Source organism: Spea bombifrons, chromosome 7 (genome assembly GCF_027358695.1).
Source record: "Spea bombifrons isolate aSpeBom1 chromosome 7, aSpeBom1.2.pri, whole genome shotgun sequence".
NCBI lineage: Eukaryota > Metazoa > Chordata > Amphibia > Anura > Pelobatidae > Spea > Spea bombifrons.
The window spans coordinates 23,748,271-23,762,118 of NC_071093.1; the positions used below are offsets into that span (position 1 = coordinate 23,748,271).

The 13,848-nt window shown below is 44.1% G+C and overlaps 2 protein-coding genes across 2 annotated transcripts in view; one reads left to right on the forward strand and one right to left on the reverse strand.

Moving 5' to 3' along the window:
* The window catches only part of POLR3K (RNA polymerase III subunit K), a 77,036-nt gene extending 68,930 nt beyond the window's left edge, over window positions 1-8,106 (reverse strand). Inside the window, exon 1 of the mRNA XM_053472134.1 lies at window positions 7,979-8,106. Coding sequence (XP_053328109.1) covers window positions 7,979-8,089 — 111 coding nt within the window. The 5' untranslated portion in view covers window positions 8,090-8,106. The remainder of the gene's footprint in view (window positions 1-7,978) is intronic.
* A 97-nt stretch (window positions 8,107-8,203) lies between these two features.
* The window catches only part of SNRNP25 (small nuclear ribonucleoprotein U11/U12 subunit 25), a 42,681-nt gene continuing 37,036 nt past the window's right edge, over window positions 8,204-13,848 (forward strand). Inside the window, exon 1 of the mRNA XM_053472130.1 lies at window positions 8,204-8,365. Within this exon, the coding sequence (XP_053328105.1) occupies window positions 8,218-8,365 (148 nt within the window). The 5' untranslated portion in view covers window positions 8,204-8,217. The remainder of the gene's footprint in view (window positions 8,366-13,848) is intronic.

Here is a 13,848-nt window from a genome sequence, read left to right on the forward strand (position 1 = left end):
ATGATGGAATATGTCGCTTTGGCTAGAAAACATCCCAGGTTTGTACTAGAAACACATGCAGCCCCTCATTTGATGCGCCAAGCGGTGTAGTTTTTGCAAATGTGTTTTACTTCCTACGTGAGCAGTAATACCACGCAAAGGCTTCAACCCTAATTACTGACCATTCACACGCCTTTCATATCTCCATTCACAGAAACACACGCACCATACTTTCCATACACTCACTCACAGAAGCACACACCAGTCGTCCCCCTTACAATCCCAAATAAATTATGGTGAAGGGAGAAAAAAAAAATGTAAAATGTAAAAATCACTTTTACAGCAAAAATAAGTTTTGCAGTAAAAATGCAAGGCGCTCTAGGGATGAGATGGTTACTCACGTACCACACAGGCTAAATGGCTGATTTTACTAATATTTACAGTTCACCAGGATTTCAAAAATTAATTCCTCTACCATTGGCTAAATTCAACCCCATGATCAAAGGAATCATGGGGTTAAAATTTTGTATTGGCCATTTTTAAAAAGAGAATGTGACTTTTCATAGCTATATGATCACTGTGGTAATAGTGGCTACCACAGTGATCATTTAGCTAGAATACTTAAACTAGTTTAACTTTAAAAAAATAAAAAAAAAAGTTTATGTTTAGATAATTTAATTTGGGGCAATTTTGATCCTTATTTATCTGCCTTTAGAGACCCCCAAATCATTTTTTTTTTTTTAACTTTTTTTTACAAGCCTTATACCGTTGGATAGATACAGGCATCTAAGCAGCATGCCCCCATACCTCTTTAACTGAGAATCAGTTATTAATAAAGTTGCGCGGTGACGCCATTGTGCGGATCAGTGGGAGGGGCAGATCGCCAGCGTCGTTAGCACCTGACTGGGACTGCTAGTGACGGCACCATGCCGTCGTCAGTAGTCAAGGGGTTAAATAAACGAAACATTTGCATAATTATTTTTTTTTATCCAATTAATCAAAAAAATAATCGCCCAACTAATCGATTATGAAAATAATCGTTAGTTGCACTATATATATATATATATATATACATATATATATACACATACATACATATATACACATTATATATATATATAATGTATACATACTATACTGTATACATACATATATACATACTGTGACACAAGGTCTGGTAAAGTGGTAGATGGCAGGTATATTAGACCAGCTTTGGTCAATAGTAGTCTGCCTTAAAATATGTCCCAGGGAAAGATGTTTGACTACAAACTGCACTACTGGCAGTTTGCAAAACATGGTAAGGGTCCCTGGGGCGGAGCATCTGGAAGAGCAGGGTGGGCCAGTGCTCCAACAGCACTAATTGCTGTATTGAGCCAGTCCAGAGTGTGCATTCTGTACAGGCGCTCCACAGGTGTGGACTAAGTAACAGCTCACCTGTGGTTGATTAATTAGCATGCAGAGGGTAAAAGGGACTGAGCCTGATTCAGAGGGGAAGCCACTGTTATGCCAGCTAGGAGAGCTGATAAACTGAGGGGTGGTTTCTCTTTGAAAAGCCATATTGATGGTAACTTGTGACCTGTTTTGTTCTAAGCAAAGACTGTTATTCCACTTACAACTGCTGCTGTTTGTTCCTTTAAAATAAACATTGAAGCTGAGCTGGATGTGTCCTGGACTTCATTTACCCTAGAAGACTGTGGTTACAGCCAAGATCCTTGACAAAAATCCCAAGGAAAAGGGAGGCTTGTCACATAACATACATATATACACACACACAGTTTCTCACAAAAGTGAGTACACCCCTCACATTTTTGTAAATATTGTATCTTTTCATGTGACAACACTGAAGAAATGACACTCTGCTACAAAGTAGCGAGTGTACAGCCTGTATAAGTGTAAATTTGCTGTTCCCTTAAAAACAACAACCCGCAGGTATTAGTGTCTAAAACCTTGGCAACAAAAGTGAGTACACCCCTAAGTGGAAATGTCCAAATCCCCCCCCCCCCCCCGTGTCATGTGACTCAGTGTTACAAGGACTCAGGTGTGACTGGGGAGCAGGTGTGTTAAATTTGGTGTTATCGCTCTCACACTACGTTATACTGGTCACTGGAAGTTCAACATGGCAACTCATGGCAAATAACTCTCTGAGGATCTGAAAAAAAGAATTGTTCCTCTACATAAAGATGGCCTAGGCTATAAGAAGATTGCAAAGACCCTGAAACTGCGCTGCAGCATGGTGGGCAAGACCATACAGAGGTTTCACAGGACAGGTTCTGCTCAGAACAGGCCTCGCCATGGCCGACCAAAGAAGTTGCGTGCACGTGCTCAGCGTCATATCCAGAGGTTGTCTTTGGGAAAGAGATGTATAAGTGCTGCTAACATTGCTGCAGAGGTTGAAGGGGCGGGGGGTCAGCCGGTCAGTGCTCAGACCATATGCCACACACTGCGTCAAATTGATCTGCATGGCTGTCGTCCCAGAAGGAAGCCTCTTCTAAAGATGATGCACAAGAAAGCCTGCAAACAGTTTGCTGAAGACAAGAAGACTAAAGACATGGATTACTGGGACCATGTCCTGTGGTCCTATGAGACCAAGATAAACTTATTATTAAGTGAGGAGTACGAAGACAAGTTTGTCTTGCCTACAGTCAAGCATGGGGGTGGGAGTGTCATGGTCTGGGCCTGCATGAGTGTTGCCGGCACTGAGGAGCAACAGTTCATTGAGGGAACCATGAATGTCAACATGTACTGTGACATACGGAAGCAGAGCATGATCCCCCTCTCTTTGGAGACTTCGGCCACAGGGCAGTATTCCAACATGATAAGGACCCCAAACACACCTCAAGATAACCTCTGCCTTGCTAAAAAAGCTGAGCGTAAAGGTGATGGACTGGCCAAGCATGTCTCCAGATCTAATCCCTATTGAGCATCTGTGGCGCAAGGTCTCTAACATCCACCAGCTGCGTGATGTCGTCATGGAAGAGGACTCCAGTGGCAACCTGTGAAGCTCTGGTGAACTCCATGCCCAAGAGGGTTAAGGCAGTGCTGGAAAATAATGGTGGCCACACACAATATTGACACTTTGGGCCCAATTTGGAAATTTCCACATAGGGGTGTACTCACTTTTATTGCCAAGGTTTAGACATTAATGGCTGTGTGTTGAGTTATGTTTGGAGGGGACAGCAAATTTACACTGCTATACAGCCTGTACACTCACTACTTTGTAGCAGAGTAGGGCTGAAACAACTAATCGATAAAATCGATAATAATCGATAATGAAAATCGTTGTCAACGAATTTCATCATCGATTAATCGGATCGATTTTTATCGATTATAAAAAGAGGTTTTTTTCAGAGCAAATGCTCTGAAAAACTCCTCTCCTTATATAATCCGACCTCAAACAGAGATCGGATTATAACACCGGAATCCAGATCCCCCGCAACGCTGCAGGGGACCTGGATTCCCCTCACTGTCGGCCGGTCTCTCACTTCCGTCTCTCTCCCCCTCCCATCTGCCTCCTCCCCCCTCCCATACATCGCTCTGCCTCTCTACCCGGCACCGTTACTGAAGGTACTTTCCCTGCAGCTTCATAGAAGCCTCAGTGTAAGTGAAGGTGAGTAACGGAGTCTGTCTGTGCGATGCAGACCCCCCACCGGCTGACAGAGAATCATCCTCTCTGATAGCCGGTGAGGGTCTGCATCGCACAGACAGACTCCGTTACTGCCCTTCACTTACACTGTGGCTTCTATGAAGCTGCAATGAAAGTGCCTTCAGTAACGGAGCCGGGTAGAGAGGCAGAGCGGTGTATGGGAGGGGGGAGGAGTCAGAGGAGTGTATGGGAGCCACCCTCCAATACACCACTCTGGCTCCTCCCCCTCTCATACGCCACTCTGCCTCTCTACCCGGCTCCCTGGTGTCTTGTCAGAAACGGAGGTTCACAGGAGGCAGAGTGGAGTATGGGAGGGGGAGGAGGCAAAGTGATGTATGGGAGGGGGAGGAGCCAATGTGATGTATGGGAGGAGGCAGAGTGGAGTATGGGAGGAGCCAGAGTGGAGTATGGAAGGGGGATGAGCCAGAGTGGTGTATGGGAGGAGGCAGAGTGGAGTATGGGAGGGGGAGGAGCCAAAGTGATGTATGGGAGGGGAGGAGGCAAAGTGATGTATGGGAGGGGAGGAGCCAAAGTGATGTATGGGCGGGGGAGGAGGCAGAGTGTTGTATGGGAGGGGGGAGGAGGCAGAGTGGAGTGAGAGGGGGGAGGAGCCAGAGTGGTGTTTGGGAGGGGGAGGAGTCAGAGTGGTGTATGGGAGGGGGAGGAGCCAGAGTGGTGTATGGGAGGGGGAGGAGCCAGAGTGGTGTATGGGTGAGTTATAGTGGTGTATTATGTATTATGAATTTTTAGGGCATATAGGGGGTATAAGGCATATGGATATTAGGCATATCAGGGGGGCATAAACATATCTGGGGGTAAAAGGTATATCAAGGGGGTATAAGACTTCGATATTAGGCATATCAGGGGGGCATAAAACAAATCTGGGGGTAAAAGGTATATCAGGGGGCTCAGTTGCATATCACTGGCATATAAGGAGTATAAGGCATATCAGGGGGCACAGTGGAATCTGGCATAAAAGAGGTATAAGGCATATATGGGGGCAGAGTGGCAAGCTGGGGGTCAGATGTGCATAACTGAGGGCAGTTTGGTAAATAAAAAAAAATAAAAAATTTAAAGGGTTTTTTCTCAGTTTTTATTAAATATGAAAAATAGTTAACATATGAATCAATATTTACTAATAACTTTGTATTAAAACCTAGTTTGAGAAACACAGTGTTTGGGTTCTTGTAGCTTTTATTATTGTCAGTAAAATAAGAAGGTGAATAGAGAGAGGCCATTGCAATAAAGAGATGAAAGTGTAAATTGTACGTTTTTTATTGCAATTTTTCTTCAATTTAAAATAATGTATTTTTTTATCCGATTAATCGACAAAATAATCGGCCAACTAATCGATTATTAAAATAATCGTTAGTTGCAGCCCTATAGCAGAGTGTCATTTCTTCAGTGTTGTCACATGAAAAGATATAATACAATATTTACAAAAATGTGAGGGGTGTACTCACTTTCAAGATACTGTGTGTGTATGTGTAATATATATATATATATATATATATATATATATATATATATATATATATATATATATATATATGTGAGATAGGTCAGGGATCGCCCCTCGCTGAGGTCAAGGGACAAGTGCCCGTCTTCATTCAAACCAGGCAAACAGCAGTAAGTTTGTGCAATCTGACACAGGGTCAGGTTTATTACAAAGGTTGCAAAGACAAAAGAAATATAACAACACAGCAACAAAAGAAATACCTTGCCTGTCCGGTGCTTACTATACAAGGGATGTCCCTCACTACCAGCTGGAGAGCTTGTCTCTGCCAATTTAACACAATACGTCCAGCAACCTTTACTCACTTTACTCAAATAGCTCTCCCACAGACAGGCTTTCTGTGTCCTTAGCCAGAGAGCTATCTTTTATATCCGCCCTCTCATTCACCTAAATTAATCACCTAGCAGGTGGAAGACTCAGGTGTTACTTCACATAGGAAAGGAATCTAGGAGAAACATACCTCCCCTCCACCACCAATCCTACATGAATGTCACAATATATATATATATATATATATATATATATATATATATATATATATATATATATATATATATATATATATATATATATATATATATATATATACCGTATTTATCGGCGTATAACACGCACTTTTTTAACTAAAATATGAAGCTGAAACCCTACCTGCGTGTTACACGCCGATAAATCCTAGAGCCAGTGGCGGAACTACCGGGGTCGCAACTGCGACCGGGCCCTGGAGTTCTGCCAGTCAGGGGGGGCCCAGGGGGTGCCGAGCGGTTGCTGAAGACGACCGCTCGGCAACTCTCGGGCCCCCCGACTGACAGAAATCCAGGACTCCTCTGCTGGCGGCCGCCGCCGCCTGCCTCAGCCTCAGCCGCCTGCCTCAGCCTCAGCCGCCGCCGCCTGCCTCAGCCGCCTGCCTCAGCCTCAGCCGCCGCCGCCTGCCTCAGCCTCAGCGCTTCAACTCCTGTGTTGGAAGCGTGAGGCGTTTGTCTCGGGTGCCGGCGCTCAGCAGTGAAGCGCCGGCACCCGAGACAAACGCCTCACGCTTCCAACACAGGAGTTGAAGGTAAGTGACCGGGGTTAGGGAGAGAGAGGGGAGATCCTGAGAAGGGGGGTTAGGGTGTGTGTGTCTGAGTGTGTCTTACTGTGTGTGTGTGTGTGTGTGTGGTTTCCCAGATAGCAGTGATTCTGATGAAGTTTTTTTTGTTCAGTTTTTTTTGTTCAAAAATGGGGGTGCGTGTTATACACCAGTGCGTGTTATACGCCGATAAATACGGTGTATATATATATATATATATATATATATATATATATATATATATATATATATATACACACACACACATATACATATATACACACACACACACACACACACACACACACACTGTATTGGCTCAAATATAGGCATTTTTTCTAATGAACATGCATTTGTGTATTTTAACATTTCTGGTATCCATTATACATGTTATATACAAACAGAAAACCAATAATCATTTTAAGGTCCCCCTGTCACGGTCAGGACTACTTGCCAAGCCGCGATGATATGGAGGGAGTGGGCATGAAGGGGTTAATAGCACCAGGCCTCTGGATTTACTAACTTTGCCCCTTAACAAGGCATAATTTACACCAAATTAACCCCCAAATCCTGCCTGTATCCCCCCAGGTAGTCTGCCACCACTCACGATTTTGATCCCAGACTTGTGAGATATCCGAATGAAAATACTGTATTGGCTCGGATATAGGCCGCACCCTAAAAGTTTGGTGCTTTTTTTAAAAAAAAAAAGGTTTTGTAATAGATATGCTGCCACTCTGTCCTCCCCCCTCGAGATATGCTGCCACTCTGCCCTCCCCCCCGATTTACCAGAGCAGACTCCCGGGTGTCTTGCGGGGCCGGAGGGGGACATCTACGCAATACGCGTATACAACTCCCGGTGCCGGCACTCAGCGGAAGTAAACAACCTCCACTGCCGGCACGTCTGCACGATGTGCTTTAACAATCTACCTTGCCGGAACTCCCCTCGTGGGAAGCACCGGCGGAGGTGCCAGCAGCAGAGGTTGTCTAAGCGCATTGCGCAGATGTCCACAGCTGCCGGAGAGGAGGGCCCCTGCAGCGCTGCGGGGGATCTGGATCCTAAACCTTGCTGCTTATCCGCCCGGACTGCATGTCGGGTGACACGAACTGCACATTCCTGCGCTAAACCCCGAATATAGGCTGCACCCCCACTTTAAAGACCTAAAGGGGGGTGCTGCCTATGTTCGGGCCAATATGGTACATACATATATATATATATGTACACTAAATAGGAGAGGAAAACATTACAGCTAAACACAAGCACTACAAAAGTGTTAAAACAGCCTTGTTCACAAAGGGTACAGAAAATTTAAAAATATATATATTTTTGTAGCGATATATGCGTGAGAAGTCTTCCCAATCCAGTCAAAATTGTCTCATATCTTTATTGCTGTTGGAATTATACACCTAATGCTAATCTGAAATAGAAAGCATCTGACTCATTGACCAATGTTTGAAACTGATAGCTTGACTTCTGTGGAGAAAGGTAGGGTTGTCTATGAGACATTTTCTCTCTATATCTCTTTCGTCTATATCTAGTCTATTTCACAAAATCCCATTGTGAACTTATAACACGTGGTTTGACTTTGGGAGTTCTATACTTTAAAGAAACCACAGTTAAACTTGATCTGCAGCATAGTCTTTGATAAGCACACTGCAAAAAAAAACCCCAAAATACAGTATCTAAAGGAATCTTGGAAGACGGGGGAGAAGATATCATACATCAGATTTCTCAGGTATATTTTGTACAAAACATAAACACTTTTCCATTCAGTACCTTACGATTGATGTTGTGGACATACGGGCAAGTACTGCATGCAAATCGATAACACTTCTGTCCCTCTTCGACGATAAGCACGTTACCACAAGTCGGACAAAACAGCAGCATATTAGCTAATATAAAGCACGCATTTCAAACTTCCCATTACGCGATATCTCCCCCCGAGTCGCCCAGGTTCCATGACGCAGTTCCGCCTAATTCACAGAGAGTTCTAAATGCTAAAGACTTCCCTCTGTATGAACGGCTTTGTGCTTCATTACGGATATTTTTTTCCGTTAAACAAGGCCCCTCTTTGGTATATTATTTTTCTCCATCTCAAGAGCTTCCTTGTGCCGCATTTGTACGCTTGCCGAGAGTTTATGGAGGACTGTTGTAATATGGCAGGTATTCGCATTTAGTCCATTGATTATGTCGTTTTAAGCAATTGCGTAATTGTGTTGTATGAAATGTTACGTATGTTGCGAGAAAATGGTATTTTCATGACACGGAACATTTCGATCGCAGAAAATGATGTGAAAATAATGGTCTGCGGACAGATGCCTAACTATAATAAGTACTAAACGAACACTACAGCACTCCGTGGATGCATAGCAAACTTTTGTGAAATGACTTTTCTTTTTGAAGACCAGCGCACGATTTTACATATAGTTTGATTAAGTAAGGAGGACTTAAAATCTACTGGGTCACTCACGTTACAGTACAAATACGAAGGGTTCACTTCTTTATGTAAAGCCCAGAGTGTTTAAGCTTCGACCATTTTCCTTCCTTAGAAAATAATTTTTAAAAATGATCAATGTGGGGACGTACTAAACTGCATAATGGGATGATTGGCTGCAATGTTCATTACTATAGCTAGATGTCAGTACACTTTTTACACTCATGGTAAATCAAAGTATGTTCTTTTCTGTAGTTCTTGATACTAAGTTGCAACGACTAAATTGCAAAAAGAAGCTGCAAATGTTTAACTATTCACTTGCTGAAATAAATACAGTTTTATAACGGAATCATAGTAAATTCTATAGAAATAATAGAAAAATAAGTCAAAACATTTGTAGGGCTGGATTATTGATTTAATATGGTACATGTATGTGGAACGACCACATTTTACCTGTTTTAATTATCATTGATTATTTTTTTAAACATGGAGATTATGGGTGGAATATTATGGTTACACATTCCAAGAAACACATTTGACCTTTTTCTGATAACAATATGGGTATAATATTTTTTTAAACATGGGGCTTATGGGTGGAATATTATGGTTACACATGCCATTTAACATATTTGATTTACTTCTGTTAAGAAAATGGGTATAAATATGTCTACATGGGGATTATGGGTGAAATATGATTACACATCCCTAGTAACATATTTGACCCATTTCTCTTATTGCACCCATAATCCCCATATATAAAAATATCATACCCATATTCTTATCAGAAACGGGTCAAATATGTTACTTAGCATGTGTAACCATAATATTCCATCCTAGTGACAGTGATGAGCATTGCAGCCCATCATCCCAATATGCTGTTTAGTATGTCCCATCAATGTGGGATATTATTTTACCCAGGGGATATTGTTGAATATAAATCAGAAAAAGACTATACAAAAAAGTAGTATAAAAACCCCATCGGCCCTTGTAAAAACAATATATTAGTTGTACATTAAACATGGAAAAGGGGGCGTGGCCGGACGACGGAGGAGAGCGGACGCATGGCGGGTTAGCCCCGCTCAAACGGGGGGTTTAAGCGGCTGAACGCAGCTTTGGGGAGGCTCTAAAGCTCCACTATACCTTGCCAATGGTGCAGTGAGGTGACCATAGCATCTCAGAAGCCCAAACGAGGGCAGGACAAGCCGGCACACTTCTTCTCCCCACGAGTGGGGAAACGCGGCATGCCGACCCAAGATGGCGGTGCCCACCGCTCTGCGTCTCCGTCTCGTGATCGCAGTTCAGATAGTGAAGGGGAGGAGGTGGAGGCTCCTGTGACCATGAGAGGCATGCAGCAGCTGCTTCAAGAACTCCGTAAGTCCTTACATGCTGACCTCACGAATGCTGTTAAAGAGATTAGGAGGGATGTGCAGGAGCTGGGAGAGAGAACTACTCCTGTAGAGCAGAAAATGGAGGAATTTTGCATAAGCCATAATGATTTGATTGATAAATATAGTGCCATTGAAGATGACCATACCCAGCTCTTATTAAAAGTAGCGGATTTAGAAGATCGTTCCCGCAGGAATAATATCAGGCTTAGAGGCATTGCTGAATCAATACAACTGTCTGACCTGGAGCCTTATGTGCTCTCTTACTTCAAAGCTCTCCCTCTTACACATGCTGCTTTGGATTTCACGATTGACCGCTGCCATAGGTTGCCCAAACCTCGGGACCTTCCTGCTTCAGTTCCTAGAGATGCCATAGTCCATAGAGAAAACTCTGGAGGAATTTCGGCACATCACTTTGTTTGCTGATCTCTTCCGTTGGCCCCTATGGGTCATCTGAGTGGACTGGGACGAACTAATGCGATTGTGAGTTATTTTCTATGCTGTGCAGGTGGGCACGGGGTTTCCAAAACGTTTGTTACCTTTTCATTTTGTACCTCTACCATTGCGTTCACTATATTATATACACCCTGTCTGTTTCGGGGGTTATAGAACGACGACTGCACTCTTAGTGCTCGTCTATTATGGGCTGCCACGCTCCGGGGCTAGTGCCCTGTTCTCTGGTGACGGGGGCTGTATGGAGAACACATAGGTGGCTATCACCTGCTTTGGTTTGGTTGTTCTGGTTTTTCTTGTTTTTTTATTTTCTATGTTCTGTTCTACACGGTGCCTGCGGTTATGCCCTGCTCTCAGCTCCTATTCTTATGTTTCTATTACACATAATTCGCTGTCCCTTCAGTGTTCACTATTATGGCTCAGGATACTCTTAAGGTTATGTCTATGAATGTAAAAGGCCTAAATAGCCCTCATAAGCGTCGGCTGGCATTGTCTGAGGCCCGCAGGGCCCGCGCCGCTGTCGTATGCCTGCAGGAAACCCACTTCTCAAATGCCCACCCGCCGACCTTCTCTTCTCGCCAATACCCTACGCACTACTCAGCCATGGCCTCTACTAAAACGAAAGGGGTTTCGATACTTATCCACAAAGATTGGCCCTTTGAATTGATTAAAAAGGTTTCCGACTCGCAAGGGAGATTTCTTTTTATCGTGGGACACTTGAATCAACAGCTTGTTACCGTGGCGTGTATCTATGCGCCTAATGCTGACCAACTCCCGTTCCTGTCAATGTGCTTTGAGAAATTATCTAAGGTCCAACAGGGTCGCATCTTGGTCTGTGGGGATTTTAACCTCCCCTTAGACCCAGTATGGGATACATCCTCTTAGGCTCCCAGGGCTCGCAGTGCACCCCTACGTAGATTATGTTCGGGTTTTCAGGACCTCTTGTTACAGCATGGGTTATATGATTCTTGGCGCATCCTACATGGTACAGAGAGGGACTACACGTTTTTTTCTGAGGCCCATAATAGTTATTCCAGGATCGATTTTGTATTTGTAGATAAGCTCACTTTACAAGATGTCAAATCGGTTGTTGTGGGTGATATCACGTGGTCGGACCACGATCCGATGTTCGTGGACTTGCCCTCGGTGGCAGCGGTTAGGGGATACGGAACGTGGCGTTTAAATGACTCTTTGCTTAATGACAAGGAACTTGTCTCCACCCTCATCACGGCGACTAAGGATTTTTTCGCTATTAATTATACCCCTGAGGTAGACGTTCCGACGGTTTGGTCTGCTTATAAGGCGTTTATTCGGGGCCATTTCCTACAACATACCTCCCGACTTAGGCGTTTGCGCAGGGAATCTTACCTCTTGTTGTTGCATGCGTTGACCTCTCTGGAATCCCAGCATAAGCCCAATCCTACCACTGTTTCTGCGCAGGCACTGCACAAGGCTCGCTCAGAACTACGGGTGCATCTTCTACAGCACACTGCTTTTAACTTGAGGAAATCGAAACAGCTATTTTACCGTAAAAGTAATAAGGCTGACACTATGCTGGCTCGCAAACTCCGCGCCCAAGCAGCACGATCCGCAATACCCTATGTTCTCAATAAATCAGGACGTAGGGTTGCCAATCCAAAAGCCATAGTTGAGGAATTTGCTGCATATTACCATGCGCTATATAACCTTAATCAGGATGCTGATACGCATCAACCTAGGGGGGAAGACATTAATAACTTTTTAGATACCCATAAGGTGCGCCATCTGGTGGAGGCCCAACAGAATCTTTTATCACAGCCGATAACGGTAGATGAGATTCAAACTGCAATTAAAGCCCTCAGGGTTGGCAAGGCTCCAGGTCCTGATGGCTTGTCTAATATCTTCTTTAAGAGCCTTTGTCCAAAATTAGCGCCTCACCTTACCTGCTTATTTAACTTTATTTTCTCTCATGGCACGGCACGAACCGAGCTTTTAGACGCCCATATTATAACGATTCCCAAACCAGGCAAATCGCCAACGAAATGTGAAAACTTTCGGCCAATTTCTTTGCTTAATTCTGACATTAAATTGTATTCCAAAATATTAGCGACCCGGTTAAATCAAGTCTTACCGTCCCTAATCGACCCGGACCAAGTGGGCTTTGTTATGGGGAGGCAGGCCCCGGACAATACTCGTAGATTCATTAACATTCTTTCACAAGTACAACGATCCAAAGCCGCAATGCTATTACTTTCCCTTGATGCCAAAAAGGCTTTCGACCGCCTGAATTGGGCATACATGCGGGAAGTTCTCCTTCGTTACAAACTCCCCATAGCCTTTATTCGAGCTGTATTGGCCCTTTATTCTTCTCCTCATGCTAAGGTGTCATATGCCGGATTCCACTCTGCCCCTTTCCCCATTACTAATGGTACGAGACAGGGGTGCCCGCTGTCTCCTTTGATTTTTATGCTTGCCCTGGAACCCCTGGCCATCGCCATTAGGAACGTCCCGGATATTCGTGGCTTTTGTTCTTCATCTCTCGAGCATAAACTGGGGTTGTTTGCCGATGATATTCTTTTGGCCATTTCAAACCCGACTGCGGCACTCCCCCCCCTTCAGAATCTGTTAGACGAATATGGTCGATGCTCTTATTCTAAAAACAATACTACTAAAACGCAAGCGCTACCTATAGGCTTCCCCCATGATGTGCTTGCCTCCCTTAAAGAGACCTTCTTCTTTGATTGGCGTACCGATTCGATCCTGTATCTGGGCATTTATCTGACAAAATCTGTCCACTCTTTAGTACAATATAACTATAATAAACTTTGGGCCACTATAACGAAAGATATACATAGGTGGGGCAAATTTGAAGTTTCGTGGTGGGGGCGTGTTGTCTCCCTTAAAATGATGTGTCTTCCCAAACTCCTTTATTTGTTTCGTGCTGTTACTGTATCAGCGAACCTTCAATGCACACATTTGGTTGAACCGTCTGCCCAGATTTGCGAAGCGCACTCTCTATATGCCTGTTTTCCACGGCGGTATGGGTGCCCCTAATTTGCTATATTATCATGATGCCGCTAGACTGACCCAGGCCCTACAGACGGTGTTCGCAAACCCCACCCCAAAATGGGTTGATTTGGAAAATGACCTTCTTTTGCCTTATAATTATCGTCAACTCTTGTGGTGTTATAAGCGAGAGAGGCCTAAGCTTCCCTGTACAGGGCCTGTTCTCCAACATACCTTCGGTATTTGGGACAGGAAATTGTTGCCTGTTTTACATGCCCCCTGGGTCAGGCGCCTTACGCCGATCACTTCTCTCCATTTCTTCTCACCTTATCTGTCTCTGAACCGTTGGAAGGATAAGGGGATAGTTTCGGTTGATGATCTGTATGACA